Raw genomic sequence first — 20,857 nt, 5'->3', positions numbered from 1 at the left:
ACCAGCCACCCGTTGAGATACTACTGCTAGAGAGTTGTGGGGTCTTTTGACTGGCCAGTCAGTACTACATTGGATCCTTCTTACTGGTTACGGTTCATTGTCCCTTTGTGTACACACACATACACACACCGAATAGTCTGGCTTATATTTTACATATTCTCCTCTGTCCTCATACAACTGACAACACTGAGATTACCAAAAAAAATCTTCTTCTCTCAAGGGGTTAACTACTGCACTGTAATTGTTCAGTGGCCACTTTTTTCTCGGTAATGGTAGAAGAGACACTTAAGCTATGGTAAGCAACTCTTCTAGGAGGACACTCCAAAATATAACCATTGTTCTCTAGTCTTGAGTAGTGCTATGGCCTCTGTACCATGGTCATCCACTGTCTTGCGTTAGAGTTCTTTTGCTTGAGGGTACACTCACTCATGCTATTCTATCCTATTTCTCTTCTTGTTTTGTTAAAGTTTTTTTTATAGTTTATATAGGAGATATCTATTTTTATGTTACTCTGAAGATGTTCTATTTTTCCTCGTCTCCCTTCCTCACTGGGCTATTTTCCTTGTTGGAGCCCCTGGGGTTATAGCATTCTGCTTTTCCAACAAGGGTTGTAGCTTAGCAAGTAATAATAATAATAATAATGTCTGGCCTTTACAACTATTGCCTTATTTAAGTCGACACTAACTAGACCCATTGATTATTCTTTTGATATTGAACTTAATTGTTAGCTGTTCAATAAGATCCTGAAAGCTTCTGGTAAACTGAAACCTAATGCTCCTCCCAAGGCTATTTCTAGGCCGTTGGATAAAGTCCTGCAACTTGCCTACTCGATGGATAACACCTCTACTTTTCTGTAGGATCTCACTGAAAAGTCTGTCCTTTTGCTCCCCACGGCTTCTGGTGCTAGAGTTAGCGAGATTGATGGCCTTTTAAAAGATGATGGCCACATTGAATTCTAAGAATCTGGGGAGGTAAATCTTTACCTTGATCCTGCATTTTTGCCGAAAAACGAACTTCCCACGAAACGTTGGGGGCCTTGGAAGATTGTTCCACTTTAAAAGGGCATTTCTCTGTGCGCCGTGGAGTGCCTTAAGGCCTACCTGTTAAAGAGACGGGCCTTTGTAAAGGGGAGACAACACAATCTAATCTTTTTTCTGATACCGCTAAGGTCCAATCTCACCTATTTCATCAGAAGGGCTGACCCTGATAGTATACCATCAGGTCATGACCCTAGGAAAGTTGCCTCTTCCTTAAATATTTTCAAATCTATGTCCTTTGCAGGTTTACAGCCTTACAAGGGGTGGAAATCTTCAAGAGTGTTCTTCAAAACATCACTTATGACAGTTGGAAGAGATTAAACACTTTGTAGTGGCCGCTGGTAGTGTGATTAAACCAGCTTCTTAAGCATTGTATATGGACTCTTATAGACTATATAGTTGGGACTTCTCAGTCTACTTTGTGCAATGTGACTCGTGTTCCTCTATTCAATGTACTATTCAATATTGTAAAGAGTTAAAGATTATATCTCTCCCTTTTTGTCATGAGTGTTACTATTTTACTACTGTGTTACATAATTCTGGGGTTGGATAACTCCCGTCTTTTGTATATATCTACTGCATATATTGTTATAATTGATTACTGTTACATTTATGCATCCTTGAAAACAATAAAAGACTGCTGTTCCTTTGTGCATTTCCTTTATATTGGATCTACTGTACAAATTGGAAGTAGTGTACCTCAATTTTTAACCCTCTGTTTATAGACTTCAGTCTTTTCATCTACTGGAGACATATATCTTCTCCACAGTGAGTGGGACTGTGACGATGATTTCCTTTGCTTCTACTTTTTACAAACATATCGCTTGCACCATAGCTTAGGGACTATAGTTACCAATGCTAAGGGAAGTATAATTATTAGTGTAGGCTCATTTGTAATTTCATGTATTTTTTTGGTAAAAGCAAAAACTTATTTGATTTTGAAAGAATATATCATAACTTTAAAAAAAATTAGGGTGCAATTTTTTATTCACATTCTAAGGGTCCGAAATCCGAGATGGCGGCCGAAATAGGCAATATTTAACAATAATTCAATATCTTCACTAATGCACATGACATAATTACAAACAAAGTATCTAAACTTAGGTTTTCTGACACAAGAAAACTAATGGAACCATAAAATTTAGGCTAAAGTTGTGATTTACATGCCTAATTTCAAGATGGCGTACAAAATGGCTACCATTTACACTAAATTCTACTTATTTCGACACCATAGTCCATACAGTGATATTGGAAATAAACGTTCATAGACCTTATCTGTTTGATTAAAGCAATGTATTGGTCACGTGGTACACATATGAAAAAGTCAATAAACAAATCTATATAACTGTAGTGAAACCACGTTAGTTATTGTTCAGTCTTTTTATGAATGAAAAAAATGCAAAAAGTCACGTGATATATAGTTGTAGTTTAAACAGTGGACATCAAACGTCTTCACATTCTTCATTTATCTCTGGTTGGCTTGTTTTGTTGTTGCAAGTGAAAACCCCACATCCACAGAATTCTGTACATGGGATATTGTTTTTGCGACAACTGCACCTTCCTTCACATCCATTTTTGTATTCGCACTTTATCAGGTGTAGTACTGCCTCAGGAGCTGGTGGATTCAAACACCGAACAGGAGAGCAGTGACTTGAACCTGCATCAAATGTCCAACCAAATACAGCAGGTGCTGGGAGGTGTGGGTGATTTTCAACAGCTTTCCTCCAAATCATGGTTATGTAGTGTGCACACCGAATATGTAATTCAAGTGAACCAGAAGTTGGTGAAGGTTTTCTCCTTCAGCTGCACGATTTGAGAAGAGGAACCAGATAAGCTCTTTTACTGTTGAATGGATTTTTGATCGACAGCACGCAAACAAAACGTTCCAGCTGAGACCATGCATCAAACATTTCCTAGCATTGCTAGTGCATCCAGGATCTCATCATCACAAGACATGAATGCCTTGAAGCACCAGTCTTTGGTTCTGCCAGCAAGTCTACCAGACATGTCGGAGCCTGTCAGAGCATGAAGACCCAACAGTGCAAAAGCGAGCTTTTGTCCTAAGTTGTTATATATGTAACAGACAGAAATGTTCCTCTTCAGCTTACCCTTTCCAGTGAGGAAGACTGTAGAAACTAGCAAATGTGGATACATGTGGACCAATATCAGCAAGACATCAGTGTCTGGAGAACTGACCACAAATTCTGCTTCATGCAGAACACTTACAGCATGCAGCATGAGCGACGTGTCTGCCTTTTTTTTGGCTGTGAGTGAGAAGCGAGTCTGGAATATCAATATTGCCCTTGATTAGTGTTCCTGAGGTCACCATAAATTTCTTGTCTGTTGTTTGAGCTCAGGCTGTGGCGTACAGCCTTGTCAGCCAAACACTTGGTGAGCTCTGCTTTGGTTCGGGTATCAGAGAGAAAGTCCTTCAGGGAAATATTCTGGATTAAAGTGGTGTCCTTCACATGGTAATATGGTGACTTTCCTTTGGTCCTTTTTGTCCTCATCTGTTCTTTGAGTGATGTTTTCATGTACCTTCTCAAACACCAATCTTATCTCATCATAGGTATGTTGCAGATTATCGCCAGAAAGGAGTCTGCAAAATCTTGACAAGTCTTCATTTGGTCGGTCTTGGTAACCGAGTTTGCCAAAGTCATTCCATCAATGATGACTACTCAATATGCTGCTGGTTGATTTGTTTCCACATCTGTATGTTCTTAGGTATGGTTTGTATTGCGGGTAATCAGGTAAAATATACCCGCTTCCAGCAAACACACAAGATTTTTCTATGTCATTCATATTCAAAACAGATTCATGTGTTGAGTTGTTAATTTTTGTTTCGACCATTTCAAGAATCTCTACATCAGACACTAACTCTGCAAACTTGATATCATCTTTTGGGAGTTGTCTCTTCACCTTTCCTATGTCTCGTTTTGCATGGCTTAAGCACAGCAGGTGATAATTCATGTCGTCTACAACTGCTGTTAAAAGATCTGATGATGAAATAGCATTGCTCAGTCTGATTTTCATCTGTTCATTTGTTACCTGTTGCCCAATTGCCTTGAGCTGAGCTCCCATGTTTTCAGTTGGGACATCATGCAAGTTGTCAGCTCTCTCTTCTTAGAAAATGACATATATCTCTCTGTTGAAAGTCTGACATCTGGTAAACATAGGTAGTGATGTAGAAGTACAAGCTGTGGATTTTGATGGTCGTCCTTTTTTCTTGTTTTAAATTATTGACACCGCCCGTTGCTTGTCTCTTCTCATATCTCCTTTTTGCTTGTTCAACATGTTTTGTTTGTGAGATCCTTGTAACATGTCTTGTGGTAAGAAACACTTTTCTGTAGAAGTTCATCAGCAGACGAACCACTTATGCAATCTTTTAATGCAGAGAGCTCTGTTTCCCCATATGAACATCAAATATCAGTTGATGCAATTAGTTTCTCTACTGAATGCAAGGAAGGATGAAGCACGTAGTTTGTATAATCTGTTTGTTTGCTCTTCAGCTGGCAAATGAAGCAAAGTTCAAAGTCCACAGTTTTTGACTTCTTGTTAGATGAAGACTCTTGTCATGTTGGTTGATATATGGACTCTAAACTACGATATGGATGCTGTGGGTTATTGTTTCCTGTAAATAAAAAGAAAACATATCCTTTTATACACATATAGATCAGATGTTCAAACCTTAAGCTAATACAGAAAAACTGCGTCCAGCGACTGCATTCAAACATCAATTATGGGACCGTTGTGTTTAATTTAAGATGGCAGTCTGTCTGAAACACAAAATAAAAAGATTAGTCATCACAGGTAAGTTATTCTCCATGTGAAAATCTCTACTTAAAGTTAGTTTTATAAAGTAATAGATGATGAAAAAAATATTGGAACCAGATGTACATCAATCGTGATGTCTAATTTATGCCATTTTTGTATCATGGCAGCCATCTTGGATTTCAGGGCATTAGAGCGCAAAAAAAATGGCACCCTATTTTTTTTTCTTATGTTTATATCATGTTCTAACAGAATCAGGCGAGTTTTTGTTTATACCAAAAAAAAAAATACACAAACTTTTATTTCATGACAAATGAGCCTTCACTATATGTCTGTGAGGGTGTAAAGGGTTAAAACTCTCCGGGCCACAACTGAGAATGATAATTCTCTGGTACACTTCCATCAGGACATGGCTCGAGCCCAGGATTTTGACATAGGAAAAATCTATTTTTGGGTCAGATAGCCATGTCATCCTGATGGCCAGCCATTACTTTTCCATTCCCTTCAAATTCTCAGTGTGGTACCTCGCGTCATGCGATGACTACTCCTGGAATTGTTCAACAGGAAATGTATTAGTTGTAGCACATTGAACTTGGGAGTTGTAACGGCTCACTTGCCCACGTAACCCACACTCTACCTTATCCTTCGAGACAAGGTTAACTTTATTCTTGGAAGGATAACCATGGCTTGTTTTTAACATGCCCCTGATTAATACATGATATCTCTTGGGATATTTGTTCCGGAGGATAGAACTCCGTTAATACCTCCAAGGTGAAATTTCTCTGGTATATCACTGCTGCCAATGAGGAATTTCCATCAGGATGACATGGCTATCTCGCCCAAAAGTAGATTTTTCCTGTCAAATCCGTTATTTGATCCAAAAATTGAGGTTGATGGTGGACTACGCAGGGTTGATCAGCTGATTGCGTTGTCCTTGGTCGCGTAAAACTGAAATCACAAGGAAAGAACCCTTGATAAAGGAGGCTGGACTGTACTCATTCTTGGAAATATACCCAAGGACACCAATCATCAACTGTAACATATCACTTCTAACAGCATTTACAGTATATTACCAACACAAAATACTTGGGATATTATTGCTTTCTAAATAAGAGCAAACAGACACTTTACACCACAAACTTCATAACATACATAACAAAAATAAAAATATTTTACAATAATAATTCCAAGAAACTATAGGACAAAACACCCAAATCTAGAGTACTGTACTAAAAAAAAGTTGGATAGATATCTGTTCTCTCTTTTAAATTGTTACCACAGCATGTACACAAATCTAATACCTTGAATTGGAATCAGCTCTGAGATGAGACCTGGCAGGGTACCGGCTTCAAGTTGTCCAGTGCTGATTTGGAGAAAACTGTGGAAATCAAACAAGAGCCAGCGATAGGTAAGAAGCAAGTATTACCAACGAAGGGTATATAGTCCATTAGGATCAACTTGAAATAAACTAGAGAACACACTATAGTCTTTTCAGATTAAAAGATTAAAACATGCCAGCAGAGAACGGTTCACTTTAGTACAACCCATGAATTAAAACATACATTAATTGCTTCCTGAAAGATGGTGCTCAAATGCTGATATATTTCATGCAAAAATGTACAGCTTCCACAACTTTCCTCATTATTGAGAGAGATTTGATAATTAATGAATTTCACATCAACAGGTTTAGTATCTATAACTTGAAAAATATCATAAAATTATTAAAGTAATTTACATTTTTCCTAACTATAAATCTGAGACCTTTGAGTATGATTTCAGCAAAGCTGGGACATGGCTGCTATAATTAATAACGAGGTGGTGGTAGTTACTGGTGGGTAAGCCAGGCCAATCAGACAGACCACTGAGCAGCCACTAAAACCTCAACATAAAACTTGCATATCGTGCAAAGCTTTAAAATTCCAGGCAACAATGTGTACTTTATATCATGCAAAGCTCAAAGTCAATCTTGCTTAGTTAATTAAATAACCTTCTAAACTTCCATCCATAAGAGTGAATAACTTTAGCTGCTACTACTGTATGTTATGCAATGACCTTGTATTAGACTTAAAGAAGTTGTAACAAACAGATCAGCAGTGAAGAGCAAGAGTTTAACTGAGGGGAATTATCCCCTAGTTGCACCATTCATTATAAGTAAACAGTTTCAACACAAGATGACAGAAAGAAGTAGGTATGTTGGCTAAAAAACTGGAAGCTGCTGGTCGACAAAGGAGCATTGCATGGGCATTTTAATAACAACGTTTGATCGCACGAGAAAGACCGACGACTATAACCTCTTTACACTACAAGGGTATAGCCCTTTCCCATTCATAGCACAAGGTATCTGTTTAGGCTAAATGGAGAAAACTCATATAAAGGATAGAGGTACTGAGAAAAAAAAAAACCCAACCAACCTTTGACCAGATTCTTTTGAGAATTCTAGGGCTGAGACTGCAGATGTATCAGCAAAATCGCTGACCTCCACTGGAGCTGCACGGGTACCAGACATCTATGAAGGTCAAGATATACACAAAAAGATGGTTAATTATAAGGCCTCTTGCAAAAATTTCCAGAGGTTATTTTCAAATCATCAGAGGTCAACTTTCCACATTAATAATAATTAATGCATTGCCAAGTCATTGGAGGTGATGTCATATTTTCCAGCATTAACAAACAGGACCCTAAATGACTGAGAATGTATATACAAGAAAATTCAGACACCACTGGATGACAAACTTTCCCAAACTGTCTGTTCTTTCAATATCTATCATATGTGTGTTTGTTAATAGACTGGCAAAGTTAATGTTTATTCCAAAATATTGAAATACAAATAAAAATACTTCAATATAGATTCTAATATTACATAACCTATGAAATGAACTGTAATGTGAGATTTAAGACTTCTCATACATCATCATATAATGTCTCCGCATAATTATAATGCAAAACTTGAAATCATTTTTGTTTTACTCTATAATTTACATTGTAGTACTTTTTTTTCCATCAAGATGAAGGATAATGTGAGGACATTTTGGAGATAAACTGTAGAATCTAGAGTGGATAATTCCTCCAGGATTCCTGAACCCTAGCTTCATCAGGGCCACTACTATTATCTTGGAATTTCCTACTGAATAATAAGATATTGACCATGGAAATTATATTTAAATAATTAAATTTTGTACTACTAGCAGTGAAAAAGAAAAGAATGAAGGCAAGATTGCTCCGACCTTTCCATCAAGATGAAGGATAATGTGAGGACATTTTGGAGATAAACTGTAGAATCTAGAGTGGATAATTCCTCCAGGATTCCTGAACCCTAGCTTCATCAGGGCCACTACTATTATCTTGGAATTTCCTACTGAATAATAAGATATTGACCATGGAAATTATATTTAAATAATTAAATTTTGTACTACTAGCAGTGAAAAAGAAAAGAATGAAGGCAAGATTGCTCCGACCTTTTTAGCAGAGGGAATACAATCTCTAATCATCTGCTTGTCCACCTGTTAGTAGTTGACCATAATACTGTATACCAATATACAAGTCAAACATCTTGTAACTCCACAATTTCTTCTAATTACCAATCTTCTATGCAACTGATCCATGGCTCTATATACCTGGAGTTTTAAGGCAGGTGGTTTGAGGCTTCATATTTGGACAGATGATCTGTTACTCACGCTGGGATTACCCAGAAATGCAGCACACCTCTAGAGACTTCAGGCTCTCGTGGCATATCTTGCAGGTGCAGCATTTTGGCAAAATATTTTCTTCTGTATAGAATACAATTTGGCATTTGGTTTTCCATTCACAGACTGATTCTGATTAGTAAATTCTCATCTATAATGATAATGATGATAATATTGGTATTGGCAATGATAATAATAATATAAGAACACAAGACATAGTCAGATGTGCAGTATTGAGAGAGAGAGAGAGAGAGAGAGAGAGAGAGAGAGAGAGAGAGAGAGAGAGAGAGAGAGAGAGAGAGAGAGAGAGAGAGAGAGAGAGAGAGAATCATTCACGAAAAGAAGGGATACGGACAGCACTCATTATCTTGACCAAAGGAAGAGTGTGTGTGCCAACCAAGCTGAAGCGATGGAGTTAAAGAGAGTGCTTCAACAACTCTGGCTAGTTCACCCAAGCACTTAATGATAACATGAAAGAGAAGCTTCCCAAAACTGCAGCAGAGCAAAGGCCATTGTGATGGTCAACAAAAAGGAGATCTGAAAAACACTCATCAAATGGCAGTCCTGGACCCCTGACAACTGGGACTGCGACAATTCTCGCATTGGAGAGGTGCTTTAAAGGGCTAAAGGCCACTCATGAATGGGAGAAGCAAAAGACAATGATATTGCCCTATCAAGCAGGACAATGCCGTAGAGACTGACCATATATATACATATCATCAGCAACCAAGACCCCTCTCCACCCAAGCTAGGATCAAGGAGGGCCAGGCAATGGGTGCTGATCACTCAGCAGATACACCTATAGAATCTACCAAAACCAGCAAAATTAACGAGTTTGAGCTGGACTCGAACCCTAGTCTGGTGATCACCAGGCAAGAACGTTACCAACAGGTTTCGAGCCAGATCCTATATGTGAATGAAATAGGGTTTGTGGAGTACAAGATAAATGAGGGCAGAAGTATCCCTTACTAGATGATAAAGCTGTTTCCAAGCAATGCAAACTGTAAGAGGTTTAGCTTAATGAACATAATCATTAAACAGCAGAGAAATAAACTTACAACCAATAATACAGCCAATCTCCACTTCGTCAGCTGTGAGACCCCTGTACTGAGAGTGGGATCCATTGCCATAGAACTTCAGTAGAACTTCAAAAGTTTAAACTCGCAGCAAATGTTTTTCATCTTGAACAGGATTACGTAAGTCCTTTTATAGTTTATATATGAAATAGCTGTTATGCTGTTAATGTTTTTAAAATATTTTATTTTAATATTTCATTACTTCTTATATCGTTTATTTTCTTGTTTCCTTTCCTGACTGGGATATTAACACGTCCCTGATTTATACACGATATCTCTCGGGATATTCGCTGTGGAGGTAAAGAATTCCGTGATACCTCTGAGGTAAACTTCTCTGGTATATCACTTGCAGAAATATCGCAAGTAGAAGCAGCCAATGAGGAACTTCCATCAGGATGACATGGCTACCTGACCCCAAAATAGATTTTTTCCTATGTCAAGACCCGTTTAGCTTTCTTGTTTCCTTTCCTCATTGGGCTATTTTTCTCTGTTGAAGCCTTTGGGCTAATAGTATCTTAATTTTCCAACTTCGCTAGGAATAAAAATAATAATAAAAATAATATGTGAAGATATAGTTGGGCAAAGAAAGAAAAGCAGTCATTTCAACAAAAGGCATGGCTTGCCACCACACAGCAGAGGGCAAAAATAAATACTACAGCCTTCTGTAGAAAATATGTAAAATCAGTGTGATAATTAATAAGACCTCGCAGAAGTACACACCTACTCCCTACTGTAGATTCTACATTAGCGGGATAAGATATGACCTGAAAATAATTTTTTTCCCATAAATTATCTTGTGTCTAATATGACAAATTTAAAATAATTTGTACTTTTCCTAACAATACAAACCTTGAGCTCTTTATAAGGAAATATACTTTCAAGAATTCTGGTAAACTAGCTATAAGACTTTTAGCATGGTATAACTACCAGATTGCTAGTTAGCAGAGGGTGTGGGTGTGTGTGTGTGTGTGGGGGGGGGGGGGGGGGGGGGGGGTAGTACAGTCTACCAAGCTCCAACACACACCTGTGTTCTATCGTCACTTTTGATTGCAGGAAGGACTTGCAGGGGGATAGGTGATGGCAGGACAAATTTGTAGAGAGAGGTCAAGGTTTGTATCTTTAAGAAAAATTCGAATCACTTCAAATTTGTCCTTTTGACCTGGGGTATTCCTCCGTGCTATGCACGATCTTAAAGAGGAATCACCCTGACACATCGCTAAAACTTTGTGAATTGGACACCAGCAGCCTCAGCAATAAAATGCGATTGTGTGATACTAGCAATATGACTTGTCTAGTAAGAATTCTTAGAAGTCCTTGGACTTCTTTGACCAAACTACTGACATTACTCAATTCCTACCTTGCAACAGGGATATGGGGCCCTACCAATTTATGTGCCTACATCAGGCTACACAAGGGAAATAGTTATACCTGCAGAGACGAAGGATGCCAGCTTAGGGGATATCAAAGAGGCTTTCTCTTGGGTGCTGTGCCCCAAAAGAGGGGAAGATGCAAGAAAGAAGATACCAGTCTCACTCATCATTCATCCCACACTTAATCCGTTTGCTACTTGTCTATTGTTATGTATTGTTGTAATAATGTACTATATTATTTCAAGTGTTGCAGGTAATGTGCAACATTGCAACATATTGCATGAATAAAACATGTTATGCTTTGTACATTATGATTTATTTTGGTATTAGGATTCAAACATTTGCTGATTACCTCAAAGATAGGATGTAATTCTTTATAGTTTTGTACTGGAGTAGGATTTAAGTCTTTTGAGAGCGATGCTCTTTTGTTTAGCAATGTTTTGGTTTTATCAGATTGTGTATGACGCTCTACACACACTTAGGAGTCAGCTGTCATAGAGCAATGTAGTCACAAGATTTATTAAACTTGTATATTAAGAACACCAACGTATCATTAAATCCCACCAAGAAAAATTGAAGACCAAAGATGGGATCAGCTGAGAAATAATTACTAACAATTCTTCATCTATGTTCCAGGTAATTATTATGGTTGATAGAAACATCCTCTCAACACATTCACATCAATTGGCGACGCCCAGAAGGACGAACACACACAGAAGAAACATTGGGCCTTATGTTGGATGGCCAGCACAAGAGAAGGGCCTTTTGCACATCGATGGACAAGAGAAAAAAGCCCAATGAAGATTGTACAAGCAGCAGAACAGGAATTTCATCAAACAAACAAAACAATATTGTAAAGTTGGGTAGGATACAAAAAAGGTAGGAAGTAAACTTGTGACTTTAGAACAGTAGCTTGACCTATTGTATGTAGTAAGGTAAGACTCAAAATGCCTTTTGACATTGAACATCCTGAACATTTCAGCATCACAGCCGAGCCCAATTCTATTGTAACACGATGGCAACAGTGGCGTGTGGAATTTAAGATTTATTTAGAAGCATTAGGGAACATGAAGGATGCCCAAAAGAAGGCAATATTACTTCATACAGCAGGTAGGGAAGTTCGGGAAGTGTTTAAGACTTTGCAGCCTACAGATGACACAAGTGAAGCTGCAATTAAGGCTCTTAACACATATTTTGCTCCTCAGGTCAATAAATTTTTTGAAAGATACCAGTTTTCAGCGCGGGCCTATCAGAAAGAAAATGAAAGTTTAGATGCATTTGTGACTAGACTGAAGAATTTAGCCATTTCATGTGAATTTCTAGAGTTACAAAATGTTATCATAGATCAAGTGATTGCACATTGCACATCACAAGAGCTAGGAAAGAAATTATTGCAAGATAAAGATTTAACATTAGAAAAGGTATTGATAACAGGCAGAGCTTTAGAAACATCAAATAGGCAAAGTAACTTAATAGGTAGTTCTACAAGCTATAGAATGGAAAATTCTAAAATTAATACAGTAGGTTCTAAGTGGAAAACCAATGAAAATCAGAGAAGGAATATGTCAAAGCCTAGTCATAGAAAAGTGCCTAACACTAATGTTCATAAATATCAGAATCAGACATATACACAGAAACAACAGGAAAAACCCAAGTGTTATAGGTGTGGTAAAACTGATCATCTTGCATACGGAGAAAAGAAATGCCCTGCTACTGGACAAATATGCCAGAATTGCAGAAAGATGGGTCATTTTGCAACTGCTTGTAGATTCCCTAAACAGTACACAAAGAAAATAAATGCTACAGTTGATACTATTGGTCAAGAGAATAATGCGGAAAATGTTCATGATAATCAGGTTAGGTCAGAAACTGATTTTGCGTTTCGCATTAATTCCGTCAACAAAGGTGCAAAGAAACATATCATGGTAGAAGTAATCATAAATGGTAAGCCAATTTTGATGCAAGTTGACACAGCAGCCGATGTATCAATTATGTCTGAGAAAACGGCTAGAAGCATTCCTAATTTGTTATTAGAAGGTACAAAAAGTTTTGAAAAGTTATAATGGTTTTGATATTCAGGTAATAGGTGCTTTGAACGTAGAAGTACAGTACAAAGAACAGAAATTAGAGAGAATGCCATTAACAGTAGTAAAAGGTAATGGACAAACTTTGCTAGGTTTAGATTGGCTACAGTATTTGAAGTTAGATTGGCCTAGTATTTTGAAGGTTACAGGTAGACAAGATGAACACAAAAATGAAATATCTATGGATAATATCATATTAGAGTTTCAAGACGTATTTGAAGATAAAGTAGGAACAGTAAAGAACGCAAAGGCAATTTTAGTTTTGAAACCTGACAGTTCTCCTAGATTTTGTGCTCCCAGACCAGTACCGTATGCATTGAAAAGTGCAGTTGAAACAGAAATCAGGAGATTAGAAAATGAAGGTTCCTGGGAAAAGGTTACATATTCAGATTGGGCTACACCATTACTTCCTACTGTGAAGGAAAGTGGACAGGTTAGGTTATGTGGAGATTACAAAGTAACGATAAATCCACAACTGCAAGTAGCTCAACATCCCTTACCAAATCCGAAAGAGATGTTGCAACTATGTCAGGATGCAGTGTTTTTTCTAAATTAGATTTAAGACAAGCATTTCAACAGCTTCCCATGGATGAAACTTCACAAGAATTATGTACAGTAAATACATCCTTAGGTTTGATTAGACCAAAGAGATTACCTTATAGAGTTGCAAGTAGTCCAGCTATATGGCAACAAACTATGGATAAGATTTTTTCAGGAATGCAAGGAGTATTCATTTTTACAGATGATATTTTAATTGCTGGTAAAGACACAAGAGAACATAGAGAAAGATTGCGAACAGTTCTGAAGAAGTTGAAGGAACCTAATATTAGAGTAAATAAGAGCAAATGTATTTTAGAGGTTGATTCAGTGGAATACTTAGGTTTTGTAATAAATGGCAAGGGTATTCACAAAACTAAAGAGAAGATTAAAGCTGTACAATCAACAAAAGTGCCAGAATATGTTAAGGAATTACAATCATTTCTAGGTTTAGTAACATTTCATGGGAATTTCATTCAGAATTTGTCTACAATTGCACATCCATTGTATAATCTGTTGAATAAGGGTGTAGAATGGAAGTGGACAAAAGTGTGTCGGGAATCTTTTGAAAGAATCAAACAGGAAATAACATCACCTACATTCTTAGTACGTTATCAAATGGATTTACCAGTTAAATTAGTATGTGATGCATCAAACATAGGTTTAGGTGCAGTATTATCTCATGTAATGCCAGATGGAACAGAAAAACCAATTGCATTCACTTCTAGAGTATTGAACAAGGCAGAAAGGAATTACTCTCAAATAGAAAAGGAAGGTTTAGCAATAGTTTATGGAGTTAAAAAATTCCATATGTATCTTTATCTTAGGAAAAAGTTCACACTTGTTACAGATCATAAAACTTTATTAGCAATATTGGGTCCAAAAGCAAGTTTACCTACGTTGGTAGCTGCAAGACTACAACGTTGGGCAATTACGTTAGCAGCGTACCACTATGATATAGAATACCGTCCAACATCAAACATGGGTAATGCAGGTGCTTTATCCAGATTACCCGTAGACAAAGCTCCAAAGGAGTATGATGACAGTGTTCTGTTAATTTCTGTATATGATGTACCCATAACTGCAAAAGATGTAGCACACAGTACCAAGAGAGACCCAGTACTAAGTAAGATTTTGGGGAGTTTAATGACAGGTAGAGACTTATGTGGAAAAGAGGAAAATTGTAAACCGTATAAGGATATATGGTATGAACTGAGTGTAACACAAGGAATAGTGATGAGAGGTTCAAAGGTAGTTATTCCTAATTCACTGAGAAATAAGGTTTTGTCTGAAATACATGCTGATCACCAAAGTATTGTAAGATCAAAGTCAATTGCGAGAACTTTTGTATGGTGGCCAGGTGTAGATAAAGATGTAGAATCTTATATAAAGAATTGTGTTATGCAACAGAACAATCCTCAATTTGCTAGAATGCACCCGTGTGAGTTACCCAGGTATCCATGGCAAAGAGTGCATATAGATTTTGCAGGTCCTTTTTTAAATTATTTGTTTTTGATAGTAGTAGATGCTTACAGTAAGTGGCCAGAAATTATCCCAATGAAGACAACAACGTCTTACGCCACAATAAAAGAGTTAATGCAAATATTTTCTACGCACGGTATTCCAGAAAGAATGGTCCACAATTTACCTCACAAGAGTTTAAAGAATTTTGTAATGTCAATGGTATAAAGCATGCATTTTCAGCAACATATCATCCATCTACTAATGGAGCGGCTGAAAGATTTCTCCAAACGTTTAAACACAATATGAAGTGTAGAAAAGCAAATTCAGGTAATATATTTTTGCATGTATCAAAGATTTTGTCTTATAGAACAACGCCGCACAGCACAATAGGCGTGACACCCTCAAATTTGTTGATGGGGAGGAGGATAAGGTGTAAGTTAGATTTGTTGTATCCAAGTTTGCAAAGTGATTTAGAAGATAAAGGGTATAAACAAGTAGTAAAGCTTCCTAATGTAAGACATTTTTTACCTTTATCTGATGTCATGGTAAGATCGTACAACACTCCAGAGAAGTGGGTACCAGGAGAGATTGTAAGAGAGATAGGAAATTTACATTATGATGTTCGTGTTGGTGATAATGTTGTAAAACGTCATGTTGATCAATTACAACCATTAAAAAGAGATATAGTAGAGCATGTGAATGTTAGAGATGAGAAACTTAAAGAAGTAGTTAGATCAAATGAGTCAAATATTAACCAAGATGCTCCAACATCAAATGTAGATTCAGAACCAATTCATGTACCAGTACAAGATGAGGTTAAAGTGCTTCCTAATAGGATTAACAGAGGAAAGCCCCCTAAGAGATTAGATTTATAAAGATTTTTACAATGTCAAGTTAAGGGGGAGGAGACTGTTATGTATTGTTGTAATAATGTACTATATTATTTCAAGTGTTGCAGGTATTGCGCAACATTGCATCATATTGCATGAATAAAACATGTTATGCTTTGTACATTATGATTTATTTTGGTATTAGGATTCAAACATTTGTTGATTACCTCAAAGATAGAATGTAATTCTTTATAGTTTTGTACTGGAGTAGGATTTAAGTCTTTTGAGAGCGATGCTCTTTTGTTTAGCAATGATTTTGTTTTATCAGATTGTGTATGACGCTCTACACACACTTAGGAGTCAGCTGTCATAGAGCAATGTAGTCACAAGATTTATTAAACTTGTATATTAAGAACACCAACGTATCATTAAATCCCACCAAGAAAAATTGATGACCAAAGATGGGATCAGCTGAGAAATAATTACTAACAATTCTTCATCTATGTTCCAGGTAAGTATTATGGTTGATAAAAACATCCTCTCAACACATTCACATCATCTATCAAGGAGCTCGGGGTGTTTAAACCACTTATTGTGTAGCCACCGGAGGTCCGATGAAGAACATCTCCATGTTCCTGTGGGGCACGACTTGCAGCAAAAGAGAGATGAAGGTCGTCCGATGCTTCATTACGCCGACTGGAAGAACCTGCGCCGCAGAGTATTTTTTTTTTTTAATTGCTAGGGGCAGGTTTACACCTATTTCATTGTGAGCTCTTAGTTACAGCGGTCCCAGAGGAGTCAGGATTTGAACGGTGCTCTATGATTTTGCGAATCCACGACAAGATCATATCCTTTGTGACTCCTCTTAACTTCCCTTATGCTGGAAAACCTCATTTCCACTCTGGGGAGAGCTTCTGATGATCGTTAGTGGTAACATCTCATCACCCACACTGGGCATAGCAGTTGATCTAGATCATCAGTTATATCCCGAAGACTCCCAATCTGGATGGGCTCGAATCTGGGATCCGTTGCTGTCGAATTTTGGGCCTTGCGACACACTCGGGAATGAAGTCGAGTATAAGCTGTCCCCAACCCATAGAATAGGAGTGCCGATCATTGATTCTCCTAATCGAGGCCAGAGGGAGCAGAAAGGTTGTATCAAGTGTCAAGTGAAGATCTGATGCTTTAATAATAGTTTTATTAAAAAAAATTAATATTTTCTGTAATTATTAATAAAGTGTATAGTAGTATTATGTTGCCCTATTCCCATCTTTAAAGTTTTTTTTCCATATAACTGGCACCACCCTACTCCCTATAGGGCAATGTGATGGTAGCAAGATCCATACAGTTCACTTAGTATAACAATTCCTGTTTTGTGTTCATGTTCAAACTTTGGGGCGTGTATTGTTGGATGAATAAGGTTACTTTTGACTTCACAAGGCAAAAAAAAAAGGTGTTTTGTTTCCGTATACTCTACGGGCAGTAAGTGTAACTTTCAGAGAAAATATGTTTGAAGCTAGATTTCATTTATCATTTATTATTCTTATTACAAATGTATTCTAACTGAGCTGTTTTTCCATCATAGTGTAATTACCATTTTTCATATATAGACTCAGATTTTCCATGAATAGTGTTTCTTATACTCGTCTCCAGAAACAAGTGACAATAAAGTGGCATAGAAAAAGTTTCAGTAGCAGTCAGACTTTATGCAGATAATGAACCCCATTGTTCGGGGTTCTTCTTTAAGCTTGAATTTTTCTTATGCCACAAGTTGTTTATGCAGATAATGAACAACAATGTTGCGGGGTTCTCCTTTAAGCTTCAAGTTTCATTTCACAAACTTGGAACTTTGACTTGAATATGTTGACCTTAACTGAAGAGGCTCTTGTGATGTCAAGTGCTAGAAAATCTGCTTCACAAACAAAATAGGATTTTAATTTTTGACAAAAAACATATTTGGAAATAATTTTTATTTTTCTAGCAATACAAACCTAGAGCTCTTTACTATGAAGTACTTATTTTGGCAAAGCTGAAACCATCCAATAAGCTCTAGGTCCGGGTGTAACTACTCACTGCTAGTTGTCGGGGTAGACTAGACCGCTGGCTCACACCAGCACTAGAAACTATCCATCACTTTAGTAATTGCAGCAGAATTTTCTGGGGGTAGGTGCTGGCGGGTACAGTATGTGTAAAGAGCTCCAGATTTGTTTAGCTAGGAAAAATAAAAATGATTTCAAAATTTATTTGTTCCAGCGCAAAAATACAAAGCTTTCGCTCTTTACTATGGAGACTCACTTTTAGGTGGTGGAAGTCTGCAAACCAACTGGCTGGTAACTGTCCTGGGGTTGCCTCGTGTACAGGATGACCTTGAGGGACCATTGCACGTCGTTATCCTCATAGCATTAAAGCCTGGGCAATCAGTGCTGCATTGCACGTCGTTATCCTCATAGCATTAAAGCCTGGGCAATCAGTGCTGGAAATAGAGAATATTTCTATGAGTATTGAGATTAGTATGTATTTGAACCATCGGGAACACATGTTAAGTTGCTCAGAGAGCATGGTACTCAACCACAGAAAGACGAGGTCAGATATTCGGACTTCCTAGGATGCTGCGCCTCAAGTAAGGGGAAGATGAAGTAGCTGAGGAGAAGCCCTAGTGAGAAGTGATGCTGGGAGGAAAGCCGATTTAGCAGTGCCACCTGTGGGAAGGGGGAATGTTGAAAATTTATGCAGTGCAGTTGGCCTCCTTGAATAAGTCATCATTCCCTCGGAGTAGCTTGAACTGGAAAGAGCAGAGACGAAAGTTCCTCAAAACTGCTCCAAGTAAAGGTGCGAGTTGGCTAGAACAATTTCTGGCCACCATCAATGTCTCTGCTGGCTGTCAGGCCACTTGGCAGGATATCCTGCACCTGTTAGGTGTTCTCGATGAAGCATCCTGTGAGAGTAAAGACAGAAAGCATAAGACTTGGCCATTAGTTGTATGAGACAGTCATGGCATGGATCGTATACAGACAGGGTTCCCATGGCTGCTCCCAATCATTCACCTGCACTCGCTACCCATGCACACTTTGACCTGTCCCGAAGCCTGAATCTGTGGAACTGCACATGCCACCATCACACACCCGGGATAGGTCTCCTCAGTTCCAGAGAAGGTACTGTACTTGGTGCTAGAAACCAGGGCACATTATGAATGAGTAATGCAGATGTCTCAACCAGTGTTTACACTGCGGCTCGGCTAACCACCATGTCGGCCAGGGTGAGCAACATGTGGCCCCTATGCACAGATCATCCGTCCAGGAGTAAGCTACTGTCCGCAGTCGTAGGCAGAAAACCAATTCCATCCGGATTTCTCCTAGGTGAAGGGCAGTACATGTGAACGCTACTCAGACGCCATCGTAATACTTTAGTTTGACCAGTAGAAGGGAGAGCAGAAGTGGGAGTGAATCCAGTGCTTTTCTCGGAAAGCTGTAAAGAAGAGGAGCAAAAAGCCAAAAATACAAAAAATCTAATACCAAGGAGTACCAAAAGGTGCTTAAGACCACACCTTTTTTTAAGAAGATGGGGCTACCACAAAAGAGGTTGCAAGTACTAGGATGCTTGCTCCTACTATTCCAGTGGCAGCCTTTTCCGAGGTTACTCCACAACCTGAAAAGGTTATCCAAAGACTCTTTCAGGACTAGCCAGTGATAACATGGCCTCATACTGTCCAAAGCTTCTCCAAATGACTTCTCTTAGGAAGAATTAGAAACTGATGCTATATTGAAAAGTATTTGTATGGTTAACCTGACGCCCTTGGCACCCGTCCCACTGACCTTGTCTAACTTTCCATTGGGAGCCTTGGATACTCTAATTGACTACGGACCAGAGGTGAACTTCCTGTCACTGAGTGTAGTGCAGGATTACCAGCTACAGATGGTGCCCAACACCATTGAACTGAAGGGTTTAGGGCAAACAGGTCCTAAGACATTAGGTACTGTACTTCTGCACCTACTGTATACTGCATAGAATAACATTCACACCAAGTGTGTTCTATGTAGTGCCTTCAGGGACAATGGCTAAGCACGTGGTGTTTGGTTGATTGATTGATTTAGGGTTATCTGGCATCCTGACATCTAAGGTCATTGACGCCGATATCATTTATTATATATAAATATTATAAGAATATTCAATTAAAACCATAAAAGTTGAATGTCATTATAGAAGTTATATAGTTTTCAGAAGACCTGCTTCTGAAATAAATCTAAAAATGCCGCTCGCATAGTAGGACACATCAGGTCCAAGAAACTTGGCAAGGATGAACCTGCCATCCTCACCTCGACCCTCAAACAGATGTCTATTTTTCAAGTTATTAAAAGTTTTTAACTGGCTAGGGGTGGCTGAAGAGTATATATCACATCCATAACTACTTTTGGAAAAAATCAAGGCCTTGTATAATTTTAAAAAAGTATTGTGGTCTGGCCCCCATGATGTATGGGACAATACTTTTAAAAGATTCAGAGCCTCAAGACATTTAGCTTTTAATGCTTTTATTTGAGAAACCCATGTAAGCCTACAATCAAATATCAACCCAAAAAAGTTAGCTTTACTTGCACATGGGATCCATTGACCTTTGATGTATATATCCGGGTCTGGATGTACTCCCTGGATACGAGAGAAATGGACAATAGTAGTTTTACTTGTCAAAAACTTAAATCTATTCATATTGGCCCACTGGATATTTTTGTCATTTAGAGTTGTATTTTTCTCTCAAACATTGCCATTCTAGCTCCAGCAAATGATAGAGATCATCCAAAAATAATGTTGAGAGATCATCCCGGGGAATGACTGAGGATATCTCATTAATTGCTAGCGCAAATAGGGTTACACTTAGCACACTACTCTGAGGAACTCCTTCTTCCTGGCATTTACTCTCTGATAGAGTTTCCCCCCACTCTCACTTGGAAAACTCTATGTGAAAGAAATGACTGAATAAATAGTGGTAGCTCTCCTCTCAATCCAAACTCAT

At 38.1% G+C, this 20,857-nt stretch overlaps 1 protein-coding gene across 14 annotated transcripts in view; it reads right to left on the bottom strand.

Annotated features, from left to right (window-relative positions):
* LOC137656632 (uncharacterized) overlaps nt 1–20,857 on the bottom strand; it is a 425,700-nt gene that overhangs the window by 157,140 nt on the left and 247,703 nt on the right. For all 14 annotated transcript variants that reach the window (XR_011046976.1, XM_068390814.1, XM_068390809.1 and 11 more), the window contains 2 exons: nt 7,220–7,314; nt 6,110–6,186 (listed from right to left, as the gene is read on the bottom strand). Coding sequence is in view for 13 of the 14 variants with exons in the window: in XM_068390814.1 (XP_068246915.1) it covers nt 6,110–6,186; nt 7,220–7,314 (172 nt within the window). In the remaining variant the exon portion in view is untranslated. The remainder of the gene's footprint in view (nt 1–6,109; nt 6,187–7,219; nt 7,315–20,857) is intronic.

Source organism: Palaemon carinicauda, chromosome 17 (assembly GCF_036898095.1).
Source record: "Palaemon carinicauda isolate YSFRI2023 chromosome 17, ASM3689809v2, whole genome shotgun sequence".
Taxonomy (NCBI): Eukaryota; Metazoa; Arthropoda; class Malacostraca; order Decapoda; family Palaemonidae; genus Palaemon; species Palaemon carinicauda.
The sequence above is the reverse complement of the archived record's forward strand: the minus strand, read 5'-3'. Positions and strand labels throughout refer to the sequence as shown.